At 46.6% G+C, this 20,783-nt stretch overlaps 1 protein-coding gene across 7 annotated transcripts in view; it reads right to left on the bottom strand.

Moving 5' to 3' along the window:
- Zfp92 (ZFP92 zinc finger protein) overlaps positions 1-20,372 on the bottom strand; it is a 29,984-nt gene extending 9,612 nt beyond the window's left edge. The window contains exons 1-7 of one of the 7 annotated variants that reach the window (XM_050125055.1): positions 20,080-20,372; positions 19,761-19,810; positions 13,172-13,238; positions 12,729-12,855; positions 11,235-11,333; positions 9,804-10,864; positions 5,372-7,939 (exon numbers count right to left, since the gene is read on the bottom strand). In XM_050125055.1, coding sequence (XP_049981012.1) covers positions 7,937-7,939; positions 9,804-10,864; positions 11,235-11,333; positions 12,729-12,855; positions 13,172-13,204 — 1,323 coding nt within the window. In that variant the 5' untranslated portion in view covers positions 13,205-13,238; positions 19,761-19,810; positions 20,080-20,372 and the 3' untranslated portion in view covers positions 5,372-7,936. Of the gene's footprint in view, positions 1-5,371; positions 10,865-11,234; positions 11,334-12,728; positions 12,856-13,171; positions 17,386-19,760; positions 19,811-20,079 lie in introns of those variants that run through there. The other 6 variants (XM_050125048.1, XM_050125051.1, XM_050125050.1 and 3 more) reach the window with 6 other exon arrangements.
- Between the last annotated feature and the right edge of the window lie 411 nt (positions 20,373-20,783).

Below are 20,783 nucleotides of genomic sequence, written 5' to 3'. Positions count from 1 at the left end.
AGAGAGAGAGAGAATCCCTTTATATTCTTCCTTGCATCTTCTTCCCACACATTCACAATTTTGCATAAGTGACATTTGACTAGATATGGTACTTCTTAAAAGTCATAAATGCCTCTATTTGAAAAATTTATAGCCAATTTCGTGCAGGACTTTAAGGTTTTTTTCTTTCTTTTTTGAGACCGGGTTTCTCTGTGTAGCCCTGGCTGTCATGGAACTAGCTCTATGGACCAAGCTGACCTCAAACTCACAAAGATCTACCTGCCTCTGCCTTCCAACAACCGGAATTAAAGACATGTGCTATGACCACCCAGCTTAAGGTTTTATTAACAATCTCTTTCATTCTTCTATCATCTATACTGATGTCTCCTTTCTTATTTTAAGTCATGTTATAATAAGGATTATGAGAAATTATCTGTTTCATTGGCCCTTTCTTTTGAGTCTGTGTACATGCATATTTGTGTGTCCACATGTTCATATATGGACTTCTGGCAGTTTATTTTATTTGAGTCAGGGTACTCACTAAAACTTGGGCCCACCAATTGGCTAGATGGGCTGTCCAGAGAAACCTAGGGTATCTTTTATTTCTTCCTAGTCACTGCAATGGTTACAGATACGTGTTGACTTGCTCAGTTTTTAAATGGGTTCTGGGGATACAAACTCAAGTCCTTATGTTTGTGAGACAGGCACTTTTCCCACTGAGCCATCTCCACATCCCCTCATTGGACCTTTCAAAGGAAAACAAGCTGAAACTTTCCTTACACTTTCAATTTTTCTGCTTCATTAAACTTCAGTTTTTTTCTTGATTATGTCCATCTATCATCTCTTGTTTAATTTTAGATTATTTTCTGAGATGAAAATTAACCTCTTGGATCATCTTTATTGAATAATTGAAGTCTTCAAAAATCACCATTTCCCCCAAATAAGGATCTGACCATATCTCAGAGATTTGCTATTGGACAGCTCCTTCACTTTGTATTAGAGATAGCTCATGGTTTTACCTTTTGTTTTCCTCACAATGTAATGCTGTATAGAAGAGTTTATCCTAACTTCTGAGTATTTAAAAAATCTTTCCTTCATTAATTATTAGTGTGCCATGTGTGTGTGTCCATGTGCACTTACTACAGTGTTCCTGTTAAAGTAAGAGGATGATATTCAGGGAGTCATGACTTTTCTTCTAATATGGGTTACAGGAATCAAAATCAGATTGTCAGGCTTATGTGACAAGTGCTTTTACTCACTAAGCCATCTCACTCACCCAAATCACCTTTAAATGGGGGTTGGGGTAGGCCTTATGTTTTCTAGGGCTGCCAAATCAAAGCACGCCACAGTGCTAAAAGGCTAAGATTAAGGGCTCACCAGGGTAGGTTCCTTCTGAGTTTTTCAAGAGAATCTAGTCCATTTTCCTTCCCTGGAATCTGTATGGTTGGCCATTCTGTGACTTGTTGGCATATGCAGGACTCTCATTTCTTCTTTCATCTTCATATGACATGATATGTGTATATCCCTGCCTGAGAACTCCTTTATTACTTATTACTTCTTAGCCACACAGGGTCCAAGCCCACCTTTATTACCTTCTTTTAACCTGAGCTTTAGTACAGACCTCATTTCCAAACTTGCAATCCTCCTGTTCTCAGTCTTCCTAGTGCAGAGATTACAGGTGTGTGTCACATGTCTCTTTACAGCATCATACCTTTATAAAGTGTTCTAGATGCTGGAAAATCATGTCTCCTTAAGAAATGTTGGTCTTGCTGGGCGGTGGTGGCGCACACCTTTAATCCCAGCACTTGGGAGGCAGAGGCAGGAGGATCTCTGTGAGTTCAAGGCCAGCCTGGTCTACAAGAGCTAGTTCCAGGACAGACTCCAAAGCTACAGAGAAACCCTGTCTCGGAATAAAAAAAGAAATGTTGGTTTTCTTGGGAGAAGGTTGAAAGAGACGGGAGAGGCAGGGAGGGGAGCAAAGAAAAATGTAGCGCTCAATAAAAATCAATAAATTAAAAAAAGAAATGCACTAGGGAAAATGATGGCTTTATTTAAAGTCAATCTCATCTAAAATTATGTTTACAGCCTCATCTAGACTGTTGTTTAACCAAAACCTGAGTTTTGTAGCCTGGCCAAGGTGGTATATAAAATTGTTCCCTGACTTTAACCTAGTGCTTATCATCCACAGAAGCAGAGTGAAGCCTCACAGAGCACTGGGCTGGCTGCTCTGCCCTCAGACATGCAGATGTGACATTTTGCTTCCTCCCTAAAGTCTCTGTTTTATGGCTTTGCTTCTAGTGGGTGCCTCCCAAGTTTCCACTTTCCTCCCCTATGCAGTGATTGGCCTTGGCTAGCATTAGGATCCAAGAGCTGCTAATTTTCCCAAGCTTTCCAGCCAGGGTTCTAATTGTGTTCTCCGTAAGCACACAAACAGAGGGCAAAGGGATATTATGCTCACAGCAACTTCCTGGGGCAGCAGGACTTGTGGGATGCTTAAATTGCTTGAAATCTACAAAACCAGGCTTGGTGGTGTACCTCTGTAATCCCAGCCATAGGAAGACTGAGGTAGGATGATCACCAGAAATTTGAGGCCTCATTCCGCTCCAAAAGCCTTTACAAGGACTCATACGCACCTCAAAGGGCTAGAAAAAGGGCTTACAAAAGAGAGGTTACTATCAAAAACACAGAAGAAATGGATAGGGCGAGGATCTTTCAACAGGAAAATGCTGTAGGATGTGATTGGCCTTGCTTTCTTGTGGATAAAACTGGCAGAAAACTCGGGGGCCAAGGGCTCCAGATGGCTTCAGAGTGACTTGAGTCCACTGAAGGCCCATTGACGGCCATCACTGGTCTGCTTGTTCACCTGCAGGGTGCGCTACCCTGCATTCTCACCATGACAGCTGTGAGCTATGACTGTCCATGCACACTCAGCCTTAGGGTCTTTGTAACAGGCTTAGTTGTTCTGAGTTCCATCTTGTGTTACTGCCTGAGCATCAGTAGCACCAGGGATCACAGCAGGTGGCCATTTCTGTCACTGAGCCCAGAGACCACTGTATGGAAGAAAGGGCAGAAAGATTTTAAGAGCCACAGGACCAAGGCATTCGCTCTGAGATTTTGTCCTCTGTATATGATGGGGAAGTTGCACCCATGAAACTTATAGGTTAGATGCAACCCCAATTAAATCCTAGCATCTGTGGCAATGCAACGAACTTGGATTATGTAAAACAATTTTGAAAAAGAACAGCCATTCACAATATCTGATGTCAAGATGTACATAACTACAGCAATGAAGAGATTATGATGTAAGATAGACTAATTGTCTTAGCCAGTTTGGATACAATAGCAAATACAATACCATTGACTTGATGGCATAAACCAGGCATTTATGACTCATAGTTCTAGGGTCTGGGAAGTCTAAGATTCCACTTCTGGTAAGGACCCCTTTTCTGGCTTGTGCATGCTTATCTTCTCACGGTAGTCTCACACTGTAGAGAGAGGAGACACTAAAGTTTCTTCTTACAAGGGCACTGATTCCATTACCAAGGCCCCGAACTCATGACCTCCCTGAAGCATAATTATCCTCAAAGGCTCTATTTCCTAACACTATCCCTTTGCAGGTCAGGATTTTCAAATATGACCAGAGGTCTGGGGACAAGCATTCAGTCCTTTGCCATGAGTGATGTGGTGCTACCAAGAATGAAGAAATCGACTCATACACATATGGCCACCTGCCTTTGCACAAAGGCACCAAGGTAATTCAATGGGGGAAAGACTGTCTTGGCAACTGTGGTGCTGGGCAAATGGAATACCCTCCAGAATGGTTTTTTAATTGATCTCATACAATACATAAACTGGGTTAGAGAGCGAAACCTAAGAGTAAAGCTACAGACTTTCTTTAAGGACTGAAAGGGCTTTTCAAAGTATGGCCCTATGGCAGAGGATGGATGGAAATGAAGGTGGCAGTCCCTTCTCTAGCAATACCCAGGGGTCAGTGGGGCAAGTCAGTGGGTGAACACTGGTCTGAGTCTTCAGGCTGAGAAAAATGCTTTTTGAAGCTCTCCCATGAGTCTGCACAGTAGAGATAAATGTACAACCTGTAACTTTCTACTTTTTTCTTTCCTTTTCTCCACCAGTGCCATTCAATTTTGTTAGGGTCCCTGGGGGCACCTTGAAATTTCCAGGGAAAATCCAGACACTAAATATGATATAGGTTTCATTTTAATTTTGCAGTGTAGGCTGTTTGATGTTAAAGGGAAAAATCATCTTTTAGTTCTCCCAATTTCTCCTGAAGTTGATTATTAAAACTCCTCCCTGATAGGAAACAGGAGAAGGTTGGTAACCTGTTCTGGCCACACAGTTCCCAGAATAATTAGCTATCATATATAGCCCACTTTCCATCCTAGCACCCTTTGGCTTTCAAATAGTTATTTAAAAGTCTGTGTGAAGGAAGAAGGGGAGAACGTTCTGCATTATCAGGGGTTCAAAGCTGAGTGTGGTGGCACATGGCAAGTCCTGCGCTCCAGGGGTGGAGGCAATGTAATCACATGACTGCAGGAGTTCAAAACGAGCCCAGACAACACAGGAAGACCCCACCTGAAAAATAAAAGAAAGCAAAACCCAACCCAAACAAACAAACAAAAAAAAAACCCAAGACTATCAACAACAAAATCCAAGTCATGAAAAGCTCTATAGACAAACATAAGATAATGTCTTAGTGATTTTTTTTGTTGTTAAGAGTTCTTAACTGCGACCCCAAAAATACAAAGTAAAAGCCGGGCAGTGGTGGCGCACACCTTTAATCCCAGCACTCGGGAGGCAGAGGCAGGTGGATCTCTGTGAGTTCTAGGCCAGCCTGGTCTACAAGAGCTAGTTCCAGGACAGGAACCAAAAAGCTACGGAGAAACCCTGTCTCAAAAATCCAAAAAAAAAAAAAAAAATACAAAGTAAAAATTTAAAATACATAGTTTGGAAGAAAATATTGTTAAAAATATATTTGATGAAGGGATGTCAGTAATTCTTTGTAAGAAGACAAACAACTCAGTTAAAATGGGCAAAAGATAAACATACTTTTCAAAGGAAATGTGAATGGCCAACAAGTGCATGCAAAGATGTTCAGTGTTTTAGTCACGAAGGAAATGCAAATCAAACCCACAATTAGTTACAACTTCCCCCACACTAGGGTGGTTCCACTAAGATAGACACAATAAGTGCCGATGAAGGCAGGGGAAATTGGACCTCTCATACAACAGCTATTAGGGATATGAAATAATGCGAGTGCTTTGGAAATGTTTGGCAGTTCTTCCCCAAAGTTAAACAATGTGTCACCATGTGAACCAGCTCTTCCACTCCTAACAAAGCACTCAAGGGAAATAAAAACACGTTCACATTGGAATGTGCATACAAATACTCATAGCAGCTTTATTTGTCTCAAACTGGAAAGAATGTAAATACTAACTAACAGGCATCAACAGACATTGGGGGGCATGTATACAATGAGATAAATACCAAGTGTGGATATACACACAAACACCTGGAAATATCTAAAAAATGGCACCGAGAGACTAGACAAACACTGTGGAAGTCCACTTACAAAGAAGGTAATCACCAGTGATGGAAAGCAGTGGTTATAAGGACGGGGGCACGGAGGAGCAGAAAGGAGGAATTATAAGATACTGAATGTTTACTGACTTGACAATAAGGATGGTTTTAAGGGTACAGACACCCATCACAATCCATCCACAATGGCACACTTTAAGCTGTATATACCCCTACCAATCTACCAAAGAATGTTAATGAGTCAGGAGGCCTCCAAATGCACAGTAAGCCTTCATTTCTGCTCTCACCATTCTCGGGTAATGGAGAGAGACCAGGCTTAATCAGTCCTATTGAACACAAAAGGAGGCACTGTTCTCACAAACATGCAAGGCCTTGAACTTGATACAAATGTAAAAAATCTTCAGAAGCCAGGCATGGTGGCCCAAACCTGTAATTCCAGCACTTAAGAGTTAGAGGCAGGAGGGTTAAGAGTCGAAGGCCAGTCTGGGTTATACAAGCTTAAAACAACATCCCCCAAAGAAACCCCCTTACAAAGAAAGTGTCCAGGAATCTCAGAGGGCAATTGTTTTGTGAAATCACAGATGAATTGGGGCTCACAAAAACATGAAGGCAGCTAGAAATGCCAGGGCTAGTGGGGACTCAGAGGAAGGTGGCTGGGGTCACTCGAGTCCTTCCTCTTCTTTCTCACTACCTCTTCATGGTGGCTGTCTCACTGCAGAGATTTCACAGACCTCCAAACCATCTAAATGACCAGAGTGGCTGGTGAGGTGTGCACTCACACCCCATATCAGTTCTCATTAACACTGACTTCATTTCTTGTTTAGGAAAGTTGCTCCTCAAATGGAACCAGCTAGGGTCTGACTTCCTACACATGGCATCCTAGGTGCTCCATACTCTACAGTAATTGAGCTCCCGACTCAGGACTGTCCGGTCCTGTGTGCATTCTAGGCTTCCCTAATACACATCCTCCCCACTTCCAACCAAGGCACTTTTCAGCAACCCCCCCCCCACACACACACCTGAAATCCCTTATATTCTATTCCTTGCCTGGAAAGCTACAAGGTGGGTGCTTTCATGCTGCCTGAAACTTGGTAGCAGAAACAAACAGAAGGCAGGCATTGTGGTGCCTCTTCTGAGACTGATGAAGTTTTCTGATAAGGAGCCTGTTGGGCAATCCTGGTCTCAGAGTTGCAGTATGGGGCCCTGTGAAAAGCCTGCACCCTGGGCAGACTAAGACAGGCCCTCCCACATGGGAAGCAAGCCCTCCCCAATAACTCTAGCATCACTGGGCTCTTTCTAGGTTAGAGTTGACTTTTGCTTGTAACCTTGAACCCACTACCTGTCTGTTTACTTTAAGCCCTCTCCACATGGGGGAGCACCTTTCCAAGTAGCTGTCGGCTTTTCACCCAACAAAGATGTTGAAAATTCCACCTCATGATAAATTAATTCCGAGACGACCATCTATGAGTTTCCTGGGACACTGCTAGGCCATTCCCACAGCACCTGAAAAGCAGCCAAAGTCTTTTACAAGACAAAAGGGTAAAGTTTGGTGGGGGACAGGAAGAGGAGGAACTAGAAAACAGCAGGGATTCTGATAGTTTAAGCTTTTATAATCTAGTTGCCCCTCAAAACACACAAATGAACGATCAGCCCCATTCCCCATCCAGTTTGAGGGATGAAGCACAGGCTTCAGGCAGGAAACAAGGAAAAGCACAAGTGTCCCTCTGGTGACTTTGACTTTCTTCCAGGAGAAACCTGTTCTGTTCATTTTGCATACCTGATTAGCATACCTGAGAGAACTCACTACTTTGCTTGCTGAAAACATCTAGGAACAGGAACTGAAGGAGGAAATGGACCAAGAGCTCTGCTGCTATGTATGTAGGCAACCAGTGGAGACCCTGAAATGCTCCAGGATCCCCACTCTGAAGGGCTCTACAGCTCTCCCTGCAGACCCACTTCCTGCTGAAAATGCCTGTACATGACCCTTCCTCTAGGAACTCAGCCTTGGGTAAAGAAGCTGGTGACTGTCTCGGAAGATAGGCATCATTCATTCATTTCCTGGAGCCATAGAAGTGAACACCCAAGAGTATGTGCCAGAGCTTGCACAGAGCCTCCCACTGTGGGCACCTGCTCTGTGTGAGGCCTAGTAGATCGAGCAATTACTTTACCAGGGACTTAAAAGACACTGTTCCTAGCATTTCTTTTTCTATTGGGAAACCAAATTGACGCATACTCTGAACTGCTTCCATGAAGTCAACCACTACATAACTCAAACCCAGCAGATCAAGGGAGCAAGGCTCTTTCACTAGTACCCAGGCATGGGGCTTGGAGTGCAGACACAAGGCTGAGCAGCTGCAGGCTCACAGACAGGAGAACAATCACAGGACAGGGAGACAGGGATCTACTGTAGGACACAGAGATAACAGCAAGTTACAAACTGGGGCTTTACACAAAACATTTTATATACATAAAATCTCTCTCTCTCTCTCTCTCTCTCTCTCTCTCTCTCTCTCTCTCTCTCTCTCTCTCTCTCTCTCTCTCTCTTTCTCCTCCCTGTGTATATTCTTATGACCAGGGCTCCAACCAGCCAGCATCCTGGGATGCAGCTATCTTTGAACATCACTCAGGGGAGGTGCCACCACTCTTTCTTGGAGTGTACAAGAGCTGCCTCCACTTCACCTGTACCAACAAACTGCCCCCAGGGCAGTCTTTGGGACAAAATCTTTCTCTCCTCTGGGATAGGAGAGGGCTGAAAAGTAGTTTGCTACCCAGGATGCTGAGCTGAGTATGCCAAGGGACAGGTCTCCTGGGGGCAGCACAGGTGGAATAGGACTGCCACTGGCTTCCTTGGCAGTAAAGTGCCTTCTAAAGAGCCAGCCAGGCTTAAGGGAAAGGAGGTGGGGGTTGTTACATCATCATTCAGGGCTAGGTTTGCCACCATGCACATCAGTCATGGGTTGGAAAGGCCCCTTCCTTCTGTCCAAGCTTTTCTTGGGGGAGGGGCAGGGATGGGACACAGGGCCTGTAGTCTGCTAGGCACATACTCCATCTCTGAGCTACGCCCTCTGTGTGAGGAATTTCTATAAAAGATAAATTCTCCAACACTCTCACATAACAAAAATCTCCATTTTCAACTAATGGTATCCCCAAATAAAAGCACATCAAAGTAATGGCAACTTTAATATGCTAAGAAATGTCATCTTAAAGATAACTGTCTGGCCAGACTCACTACAGGGGCCACCTAAGTGTGAATTCTTAATCTGCTGTCACCACACAGTGGTGGCTTAAAAGGGATTAGCAGACAAACTGGAAGCTTTAGGCACTGGAGCAGGGGATAGGAATGGCCAATGTGGCCTTCCCTGAGTGGGAGGGGAGGAGACTGAAGCCAGCAGGGTGGTGGGGGTACAAATGCTGCCAAGTCTTACTTAGATCCTGTTCCTGAGAGGGACCAGAAAAAAGGGGCTCCATTCCCAAAAGGAGACATTCAGGGTCCCTGGGTCTTAACCTCTCTGCAAGATTTGGTACAGACCCTCCAAACAGCAGCAGGGCCACATACACAAGGCCCAAGTTTTCACAGACAGTCTAGTCTGCTTCAGAACAGCAGGCTAGTTTATAAACTTTTAATGGAATAAAGTGCTTTTAGTATATTCTATCTAGAAACACAAACATCTATTAATGGGAGGCAACCACCCCCACTAACACATTAACAAGAGAAAGGACACACGGGTAATCCCCTGTAAACTTCAATGTAATTGTGCTTAGAGTTGGCTGGACTCTGCTCCTTCTTCCTCAACCACGTCAAGCAATTCTCCTGTGAATGGTAGAGACCAACTCTGTATTATGCAAATCTGCTGCCCTGGAGACCCCATTCACACAGGCACTCATTCACCCAAGCACACACAGGAGTACCCTGCCTAGGCTCCTTGAGGAGCCTTCCTGTGCAACCTCTAGGTATCAATTGGATCATCCAGGACTAGGGAGGGAGCCCTTCCTTTTCAACTCATCAGGGAAAGAGTAGGGCAGATTACACTGGGTGGATGGGTGGGGAGTACCCTGTGTTTCTGAGTTACTTCTGTTTCACACTGGGGAAGGGGGCTACCCTGCCATTCTGAGTTGCTGCCCTGTTTCTGGCCTCAAGGTGAGGATGGGCCCTGGGCCTTCTCAGCATACAGGAAACTTTCACTGCTTTCGCTGCCGTTTCCTTCTGCGGGCTGGGATTCCAAATCCTGGCTAAGCAGCGACCTCTCCTCCGAACCTGAGGTACTCACAGTAATCGACTTCTGTTTCTTGTCATCTTCGTCGTCATGAATGCGCAAATGGCGACACAGCAGCAACTTGCTCTCGAAGACCTGGTCGCAGTGCTCACACACTTGGGGCTTCTTATTGGCGTCAATGAGCTGGGGCTCGGCCGAGCTGCCTTCCCCGGCTTCCTGGGACCTGTGGGGCCCGCGCCGATGCTCCAGGAGCATGCAGCCGCGCCGAAGTCCCTTTAAGCGGCCACGACGCACCCCACCATGCACCACCTGGTGCTTGAAGAGGTTGGCCCGGCGACCGAAGGCCCTGCCACATTCGCTGCACTCGTAGGGCTTCTCGCCGCTGTGCACTCGCTGGTGCTGGCTAAGTCCTGAATGGCCGCGGAAGGCCTTGCCGCACTCCTGGCACGAGAAGGGCCTGTCGCCGCGGTGGCTGCGCTGGTGGTGGATGAGCTGCGAGATGCCCTTGAAGGCTTTGCCGCACTCCTGACAGATGTAGGGTTTCTGACCGCTGTGGGTGCGCTGGTGCTCGATAAGGTTGGAGCTGCGGCTGAATGTCTTGCCACATTCACCGCACTCATAAGGCCGCTCGCCGCTGTGGATGCGCGCATGCTCATGCAGAGCGAAGCGCCGCCGGAACACCTTCCCGCACACTCGGCACACGAACGGCTTCTCGCTGCTGTGGATGATCTGGTGCTTGATAAGGTTGAAGCTGCGCGTGAAGGTCTTGCCACACTCCCCGCACTCGTAGGGCTTGTCACCACTGTGGATGCGCTGATGCTCCAGCAGTGCCCAGTTCCGCCGGAACAGCTTCCCGCACTCGCTGCACTTGTGCGGTTTCTCGCCGCTGTGGACGATCCGGTGCTTGATGAGATTGGAGCTGCGGCTGAAGAATTTTCCACACTGCTGACAGAGATACCGTTTATCGGTGATTCTGGAGCGCCGGTACCTTACAATGGAATTTGGCCTGAAGTCGTGAGGACGTCTCTGCACCATGGATCCCGAGGTGTCTCCGAGGAGCCCTCTTCCAAAAAGTTTCGGCCTTGAAGTCAGCATCTTGCTCTTTATCCCATTTCCTGTAATGACAGAGCCACAGACTGTCACTTCAGGTTTTTTTTTTTTTTCAGAGTGCTTCCCCCTCTTTCATTTTCCCATCAAGAAACTGCAGAATAAAACACCACCACCACCACCACCACCACCACCACCAACAACAACAACAACAACAACAACAACAACAACAACACATCAGGCAGGCAGAAGGGAGAGTTTCTGCTCTTTCTAGAGGGCAGTAAAGTCTCTTTTCACCCATCCCCAGCAAGGGAGGCTAACACCCATCACTAAAGAGGACATTTCACCCAAAGTTTCAGTATCTACGCCACTTTCCTTAGGCCAGTCCTTACTTTTTACCCTTGCCACTAGCAAGCTGGCTGAGGGTGTCTTGCTCACCAGCACAGGATGCTGCTGCAGTCCCCATTCTGTCTGCAATCCAGGGCTTCTCCCCTCGCTCCAGCTGGGACACCAGGTTAGGCTTAGGGAAAGCAAACCCTGTTCACAGAAATGAAGAAAATCAGCACCTTTCTAGCTAAGGGCAGAATTTTTTTTTTCCGAGACAGGGTTTCTCTGTGGCTTTGGAGCCTGTCCTGGCATTAGCTCTTGTTGACCAGGCTGATCTCGAACTCACAGAGATCCGCCTGCCTCTGCCTCCCGAGTGCCGGAATTAAAGGCTGCGCCACCACCGCCCAGCTGGACAGAATAATTTTTAAACAGAGTTCAGCCTGTGTCTTCAGAGAGCAAAGACCTCCTCAGAAAGTATAGCCAAGAAAGATTAGCCCTTGTCTTGTGCTTGGGGGCAGCATGTTTCTCCACTAAAATTCAAGTGAAGCCAGGCGGCGGTGGCACACACCTTTAATCCCAGCACTCGGGAGGCAGAGGCAGGCGGATCTCTGTGAGTTCGAGACCAGCCTGGTCTACAAAGCTAGTTCCAGGATAGGCTCCAAAGCCACAGAGAAACCCTGTCTCGAAAAACCAAAAAAACAAAAAACAAAAACCCTCAAGTGAAAATTCCAGAAGTCTTATGGGAAGATGTGTCCCCAACTTTCTCTTGATGGTCAAAGAGAACCTAGGGAAGGAACCAGTCTCCCTCCAAGGGGTCAGATGAGACATTGGTGGTCTGTAGAGTCAGAAAGAAAATGGAAGAGGGCTCATTCTCACAAATCCTTACCCAACTCAAAGCCAGCCAGGGAGCCATCTCAGCTAGAAAGATGCCAGAACAGAGGACAGCCCCAGCTTAGACTCTGTTCATTAGAGGAAGAAGTTGGGACTCATTACTCTTCTCACTCACTTCCTGGTGCTTTTGAGTTCATCCACACAACCTGTGAATCTTGGTTTTGCCTGGAACTGGCAAGATGGACACCCTCTTACAGATGCACAAACACAGGAGCGTGGAGCATGTTGAAGAAAGAAGAGAGCAGCAGGCTGGAAGTTGCCCCGGCTCTTGCCTAGATGTCTCCAGGCTTGGAAACCAAATGCACTGCCTGGCCCTAGCATGGGGCCTCACAGGCAGTGGAAGTGGAAGATGTTGCTAACTTCTATAAAGTAAGTTGAATGTCAAATACATCTGCTGTTAAAAATAAAATGAGTCTAAAATTCTGCAAGTAAATATTCCTGTATAATAGGCATCTGTTTATCAATAGAAAGAAATTTTTGGGCAATCTATGATTTTATGTGCAAAATAAGTCTGAAAGGTCATACTGAATTTATCCTGAACATTTACAAGTCCATATTATTCTTTTTGATACCACAGCTGATCTACAAGGTATGGGTCAAATAAAAAATGTACTTATTCTTGGGTTCATAGCCATCAACAAGCAAAAAAATTCAGAATTGGAGTCCAGAGACAGTAGGTGGGACTGGGTGTGTGTACATGGTAGGGTCACTTACCCACTGACACCAAATGGCTGTAGTTCTCCAGCATCACCTGCTTGTAGAGCTTCCTCTGTTTGAGATCCAGAAGCTTCCATTCTGCCTTTGTAAAGTACACAGACACATCCTCAAAAGATATTGGTACCTAAAACAAGCAATTTATGTAGTAGGGAATTAAATTCCAGGTTAAGTCTAGTTGAAAACAGTAAAACATGGGAATCCCCCTGCCTCAAGAAAGTTCAGCAGTCAGGAGAGAGTCAGCAGCAAGTATTAGTGCCACAGGAAAGAGGAACAGACAGATGTTGAAAACCTAGCAAAGGAAACTCAGGAAAGCAGCAAGCCACAGGGGTTGGGGGCGGCGGGGATGGCAAAGCACTCTGCTGGCCTGAGACATCCAGGGCAGCAGAGGGAAACTGCTCTGGGCAAATTCGGGGACAGTAAGGGGAAGGCTGACTACTTACCTTGGGCTTTGCTCTCAGAAGACTGGCTGCCATAGTCAGGACAATCACAGAGGGCACAGCTGAAAGGCTGAGAGAAGAGCAAAGAGGGTCAGTGAGATCAGGGTGGCTCGGTGCAGCCAACCTCAGCTTGTTTCAAAACCTGCTTTATTTTTCTTGCCAGAGAGTAGCAAGGTGAGACAGTGAATGCTGTGGTGTGTGTGAATGAGGTATGTCCCAAAGAAAGGGTGGGTTTCTTTCCCAGAGGCCAGTTTCTGCACCCTCCTTGGAGGACGAGGCAATGGGTTTTCTCACTCTGGAAGCTTCACCTAGGCTACAGATCACCACACTTTCCTTATATCTTGATGGGGCCACTGCAACAAGGTACCTGCTGCAGGGGGCTTAAAACCATACATACATATTTTCTCCCAGTTCTGCAGGTTGAAAGCCTGAGATCTAGGCGCTGGGGGTGGGTGGGTCCTCCTTTCATCCTGAAGGCTGCTTTTCTTGCCTCTTTCAGCCACTGGGTGGTATCCAGTGATCCTTGACTTGTAGCTGCATCCTTCCAATGCTTTCCTGAATCTTCACATGGATGTCTTCTCTATGTGCACTTGGATCAAAATTTCCCTACTGTTATATGACACTATTCATTGAATTAGGGCCTACCATACTCCAATATGGTCTCATTTTAACCTTACTTACATTTCCAAAGTCCTACTTCTAAGTAAAGGTATCTTCCCAGGCAGTTGGGGATGGGACATGAAGCGATCATTTTGTAGAGACACAAGGCAATTCAGTCCTCAACACATTCCCAAACTTAGCTTTCATGCTTTTCTATTTTGGCCCATTGAGTGGGCCAAAATCCAGGGATCACATACCAACTTTGCTCATATGCCCTCTCCAGCCTTCCAAAAGAGCATGCTCTTTCTCTATCATTGCCTTCTTTTAAAAATTATTTTTATTTATTTTATTTTGATTATATGTATGTTTAAGTACCATACATATAACCCAAGGTACCCAAGGAAACCAGAAGAAGGTGTCAGATCATTTGGGACCAGAATTACAGACAGTTTTGAGCCACCACGTGGGTAGTGGGAATCAAACCCCAATCCTCTGGAAGATCAGCCAGTATTCTAAAAGGCTGAGCTGTCTCTGCAACCCCCTTCATTTCCTTCATTTTTTAAATCTCTTTCTTCTGATCCCCCCCCCCAAGTTTCCAGACATTCCTGGAAGCTCCATTTATGGGTTCCTCTTCCTTTAGTGTCTGGGTTCATGTTAAAAAAAAAACCCTCCAGACACACAATTCAACTCCCAGGTGCAGAGTGATAGCTGCTAGTGAGCAGAAAGAGAAGGGTGGGACACCGTGAGGCACAGTGGAGTGTGAGCAGAAAGAGAAGAGTGGCGGCACTCTGACGAGGCGATGGTAGGCTGAGAGTGGCAATGTGGTTGCGAGGGAACACAGGCAATAAAAGTCCTGGACATGGCTCTCCGTCAGTAGTGCTTGTGTTGCTAAGAACTGAGATGATGGACACAAGCAATGAGACTGGGTGAGGACAGCAGGAAGTTGTTTCTCATTCCAAGGGCTTGAAGGTCGACAGAATAGATAAAGTTTACTTTAGCCTCGGAGTTCTGTGCATCAGTTAGTATAGAAGCTTGTCAGTTAAATGACCATTTCAAGAATGTTGTTCAACCAGACTTGAGAGTCCTGAGTGGAGCAGCAGAGAAACCAGGAGGAAGTCCAGTGTGGCAATGGCTTGAAAGAGTTTTTATTTGCCTGGTGGGCAAGTAAAGCTTGTTTGTCTGCCAGTGATAAGGCCACAGGAGAGAAGAAGGGATGGAGTCTAGGGAACACAAGGACAGCCACATATTTACCTGAAATTTAAACTGTCCCCAGATCCCTTGATGAACTGTCAATCAACATTGACCAATTATAAAGTCATGTTTCTGATGAAGTTTCTTTTTTGTAGGGGTGTTTGAGACAGGGTGTCTCTCTGTAACAATTCTGGCTGTCCTGGAACTTGCTCTGTAAACCAGGCTGGCCTTGAACTCATGAATATCTGCCTGCCTCTGCCTCCTGAGTGCTGGGATTAAAGGTGTGTGCCACCATTACCTGGCTTTTGATGAATTTTCTATGACTCACACGAAAAAGATCATTTAAGAGGTTAGAGAGATGGCTCAGTGGTTCAGAACATTTGCTGCTCTTCCAGAGGACCAAAGTTCAATTCCTAGTCCCCATATCAGATGTCTTACTTCCATCTCTAATTCCAGCTCCAGGAGATCAGATGTCTCTGGCCTTTATAGAACCTGTACTCTTAAGCACACATTCATATTACACACACACCATTTGTGGCTGGAGAGATTGTTCAGTGGGGTTATAGTTCAAGTGCCAAGAATGGAGAGTGGATATCCAGCACCTATACAAATACCAGGTGGGTGTGTTGGCCCATCTGTAATCCCAGTACACAGGAAACAGAGACAGGGATCCTTGGAGCAAGCTGGTTAGCTAACACTAACTAGCTCAGTTGAGCAGCCCTGGGTTTAAGTGAGACTATCTCTCCATACATAAGGTGGAGAATTGTTGAGGAGGATACTTAATATCTACCTCTGGCCTTCATACATACATATATGCATGTGCACGTGCGCTGCCATGTGTGTATGTCCTTTCATATGGAAACATACATACACTCAATGCCTATTCTCCTGCAACACAAGGGAAAAAAATCCATCTGAATGGTTACTCAATGAATTAAGCACAGTTACCACATGGCCAGGCAATTTCACTCCTGAGCGCATACTGAAAATAATTTCAAACAGGTGTCTACACTAAAAACCTATACACACACATTCATAGCAGTCACACTAGCCAAAAGGCAGAAACTCCACGCGTCCATTAGCAGACAAATGGATAAACAAAATGCGGTGTATATAAACAATGGAACATTATTTGTGTTTAGAAAGGAAGGAAATTATGACGTATGCTACAACATGGATGAACCTTGGGGATTTTTTGCAAAGTTAAAAATGCCAGATCCAGACACAAACGGCCACATATTTTATGATTCCATTTATATGATGTAATGACATTTCACAAGAGCTGACTTGACCTAGTTTTTAGTTGTGGCTAAAATCTTTGTCTTTTAAAGGCAGTTGCTAAGCCCCCATTCCTACCACATCCTATAAGGTCTCAGTCTTTACAGCCACTAAATACTCACCCTGCCCCCGGCTTTCTTACTGGGTTCTCAATCAGGGACTAGATCCCAGAAAACTAGATGGCTCCTACAATCCCACAAGGAACTGGCCCAATTCCTGCTATGCACAAGATATCCTAACAGTTTCCCTGTCCCTAAATGCACCTCCATGTGGTCCCAAGTGGCTGTTTTCTCTCATTCAGGGGTGCAAATAAGAGAATTCTTGCTGCCTTTATTGTGCTACAATGTCACTGTGTAGTGAACTCCCTCAAAATCTTTATAGAATATACTGAGTCTGAAAGAGGCAAATTCATAGCCAGAAATCTGGCCTGGGAGCCCAGATATGAAGAGTGATGTAGTGGATTCAGGGGTTTCTTCATGAAGCGATGAAAATTCTCTCGGAGCAGATGCACTGGATAGCTTCCTTTAAAATAGTGCCTTTAAGTTTGAATTTTTAAATTTTTATTGTTTTATGTGTATGGGTGTTTTCCTGCATGCATGTTTGTGTATCAGTGGATTATTGGTGCTCACAGAGACCAGAAGCAGACATTGGATCCCCTGAAATTGCAGTTACAGATGGTTATGAGGTGCCATGTGAGTTTTGGACATTGAATCCAGTCCCTCTGTAAGGGCAACCAGTGTTCCTAACCATAAAGTCATCTTTTCGGCCCTGCAAATGGTGTCTTTTATGGTAAGTGACTTTTGCCTCATCAAAAAAGGAGGGAAAGGAGGCTGGGGAGATGACTCAGTTGATAAAGTGCTTACTTACCAAGAAGGGGGACCTGAGGTAGAGAACAACCAGCTAAGACCTCCCTACATGGACTTCTGGCCTCCCTGCATAGACATGCATCCAAATTCTCACACAAAAACGTACACACATACACACAAATAAGAAGGGAAAGGGGTTCTCTTGATCATTTGGATGTCCACGGGTTACATCCACATTTCATTATTGATACACTACAACACCAAAAGAGTGTGGAGGAGATGACCCCAGTGTTTCAGGTTAAAATTACTGTTTTAAGCCTGGTGGTGGTGGCACACACCTTTAACCCCAGCACTCAGGAGGAAGAGGTAGGCAGATCTCTGTGAGTTCAAGGCCAGTCTGGTCTATAAAGTGAGTTCCAGGACAGGCTCCAAAGCTACAGAGAAACCCTGTCTTGAAATATATATATATATATATACAGTTTTAAAGAAACAACATGATTATGGGGAAGCAGCATGCAGATCTGTGAGTTCGAGGTCTTCTAGGACAGCCAGGGTTACACAGAGAAACCCTGTATCGAAAAACCAAAACCAAGCAAACAACAAAAAACAAAACCAATCAACTGAACAAACAAACAAACAAAAAACCCAAACATGATCCAGGGAGATGACTCTGCAGGTAAAATCACTAGTCATATAAGCCTGACAATCAGGATTTGATTTCTGAAACTCACATTTTAATCAAACAAAACATATGATAGTGCAAATCTGTAGATGAAACCGACTTCCCCAAATTGTCCTCTGATCTTGTGCGCATCATGGTGCACTCTCTCTCACGCTAAACAAAAACAATGCAGGTTTGTTTCCCACCATAATGGCACCATGCTGACACGATCCATTTCAGAGAAGTCAGAAGTCCACTTGCTTCAGCCCATCCCTCCCCACATTTGAGGTGGTACACTTCTGTTACGTTGTCCTTAGAGTCAGGCCCATGGACATGGTTTTACCTGTGGAAGGATAGACCCTTGGAAGTGATAGTCACACAAGGGGGCTACACACCACTGTCTGTCCTTGAGACCTACCCCCTGAAAGTCAGGCATGATTTCAGCTCTTGCCAAGACACAACAAACCTCATGGGGATCCCAGGTAACTACTATGTAACTCCAGTCTGTTGGATGGCATGCTCGTGTGTGTGTGTGTGTGTGTGTGTGTGTGTGTGTGTGTAAGCTCTGGAAGAAGCTTGGTGGAACTGGAGAACACCTTCCTTCCATTGGCTACCTTTGTGGGCCTCCAGAACACAGGACAAGCTGAAAGGTGATTCTAAGCCTTGAAGCTCAGGTTTGTCCCCATATAAGGTTGGGGTCTCAGGGCGATCATCTAGGAAACAGATCAGCCTGTAAACTGAACACCCCTTCCCCTAGGCTTTGGTCCTGCCAGGGGTCTTGCTCACAGACCAGCTTCCCCCACTCCTGCTTTCAAGGAGCAGGAGGGGAGGAGGGTGAGAAGCCAGGACGTGTGGTGCTCAGAGCCTCAGAGCACCATCCTACAGGCTACCACGAGGTGGGGCACTTTTCCCAGACAAAGAAACCTTAACCCCACCAAATAAACAGCAAGAAAAAATTCAGAATCCTCCTTATTTACATCACAAGGGGATTTGGGGGCCTTTTCATCTACAAGAAGGGAGATGTAGGTTACTTAGGGTGGAACTTTCCTTGGGGTCTAGCAACTCAAGACTCCCAAATACTTCTTCTCCACCCCACCTGCTGTTCCTGCCCTTCCTCCGGACCTGGTAGAAGAGCCAGAGAGGGCCATCTGAGGAGCCTGTCCCGCCAAAGCCCTCAGGGGTCTCCCCTGTGACTACAGGCCCCAGGCTTAGTTCTAGGAGGCGGGAACCAAGGCTGGCCTAGACAGGGCCAACCATGGCTGATCCTCTGAATAGGTGGGTCAGATCCTGGCCTTTTCTGCCCACAGCCTTACCAAAATTGTCACTCAGAGTAAACTCACAAGACCCTTCCCAATTCCTCCCTCAGCTGTAGTCAAACTGGCCTCTCAGGAGTCAGAACACTCTTGCCTCAGGACTTTCGTACCAGCTATTCCTTCTGTCTAGAATATTCTTCCAAAACAGAAGCACATGGCTTATTATTTCATCACCTTTTCTAGTCACAGCACCTAAGCTTGCAACTGCGCCTTTTTCAGCTCCCACTATCTTTCATTCATCCTATGCAGCTACCATTTTAAGCCGTTTATGATTCATGGTCTGTGCTGTCACTAGAACTCCAAGCGTAGAGCAGAGACTTTTGCCATCTCCTTCTCTGCCAGATCTCAGAGAAGTCTGCAAGAACCCGGCTCCTAATGGGTCTTGGCAGATCTTTGACAGACGGAACTAGTCATCCTAGCACCGCAGTTTTCTGTTCAGCTCTGCTCACTATCTCACCCCTTCCCACCTCACTCTGCTCTTACCTTCCCAGGCATTGGCTTAGTTAAGCTTATTGCTCTTCCCTTGAATGGGGGAAGCACGCTGGGCACTGGTCAACACACACAACCCTCCACTCCTAAGAGCCACAAGTTCAGGATTTTGACGTCCTGTCCCAGTGTGGGGGCCCTTAGGGATTGTACCTGCGGACTGTTGGCCAGGCACCCCTGTGTAACAGTGCCATGATCACACAATTTGAGCCTGCCTGGAGGTGTTCCCACACCCAGGGGTGCAAAACCCAAATTACCTGGGTAGATCAGCAGTGCAATGCTCCTGTGCCAGACCCCGTAACAGCGTCTGAAAATCAGGAGAGAAACATAAAAAGATGGCTTCAGTTCCCTAGAGCCCAGCCAGGCCGGCTTCTCTTCCCCGAGGCGCTAGAAAGGGGCATTCCCGAGCCACCCTGCCCAGTCCTTCCAATGTTGGCCCACAGCCCAAGGCTTCCCCAAACACCTCCGCCACCGCTCCAATTTCCACCCTCCAGCCACCTGTGTCCACCCTTCCGCACCGCTGCTGAGATGGGCCTGCGACCCGCAGCGCCTCTCTTTTCCAGCCTGCCTGCGTACCTGCGCGCCACGCACGTTTGGTCTTCCCTCTGCAACCCTACTGTGGGCAGAACCGAGGCTAAGGATGCTGCCTCCGAGAAGCTCTCCCGGGAGGCGCCCCTGCAAAACTCAGAGCTCTCAAACTGTTGTCGATTTCACCTCTGTTCAGGAGGTTTGTACTGCGTGGCTGTCCATAAGCCAGGTCCGCCGCGGCTGCGGAGGAGCAGGGTGCGCAAGCAGTCAGGGCCGGGGCGGGGGCGGCGGCGGCGGCGGTGTGGGAATGGGGCGCAAAGGTGGACACAGAGCATGCGCGACGCTGCAGGAGGGCCGTTCGGCCGGCTCCGGGCCCGCTCCTGTCGTGCTCCCGCCCCACTCAGGCATCTGGTCTCACTCCCCACGCACCCGGGACACTTCCGTTTTCCGTCTGGGTTACTCTGAAGCAGACGGGTTGCAATGGTCACCATATCATAGTCCCGAAGCAGACAAGGGAAGAGCTGTCGACCCCATATCATTGGTGACGCACCTCTCATGGATCAGACCATTGAGCATTCCATCCATCCATCCATCCATCCATCCATCCATCCATCCATCCATCCATCCATCCATCCATTTTGCTAGCATCAAGTGGCCAGGCCATGGTCTCCTAATAAAAGACCATGCCTGTGAGCAGGAAGGACAAGCATCAGAAAGGGAGTATAGGGCATGAAGGGGGATTTAGGAGGTGG

Source organism: Alexandromys fortis, unplaced genomic scaffold, assembly GCF_014885135.2.
Source record: "Alexandromys fortis isolate MF-2015 unplaced genomic scaffold, M_Fortis_MF-2015_v1.1 scaffold_225, whole genome shotgun sequence".
In the NCBI taxonomy this organism is placed as follows: domain Eukaryota; kingdom Metazoa; phylum Chordata; class Mammalia; order Rodentia; family Cricetidae; genus Alexandromys; species Alexandromys fortis.
This window is presented reverse-complemented; position numbering and strand designations above follow the sequence as displayed.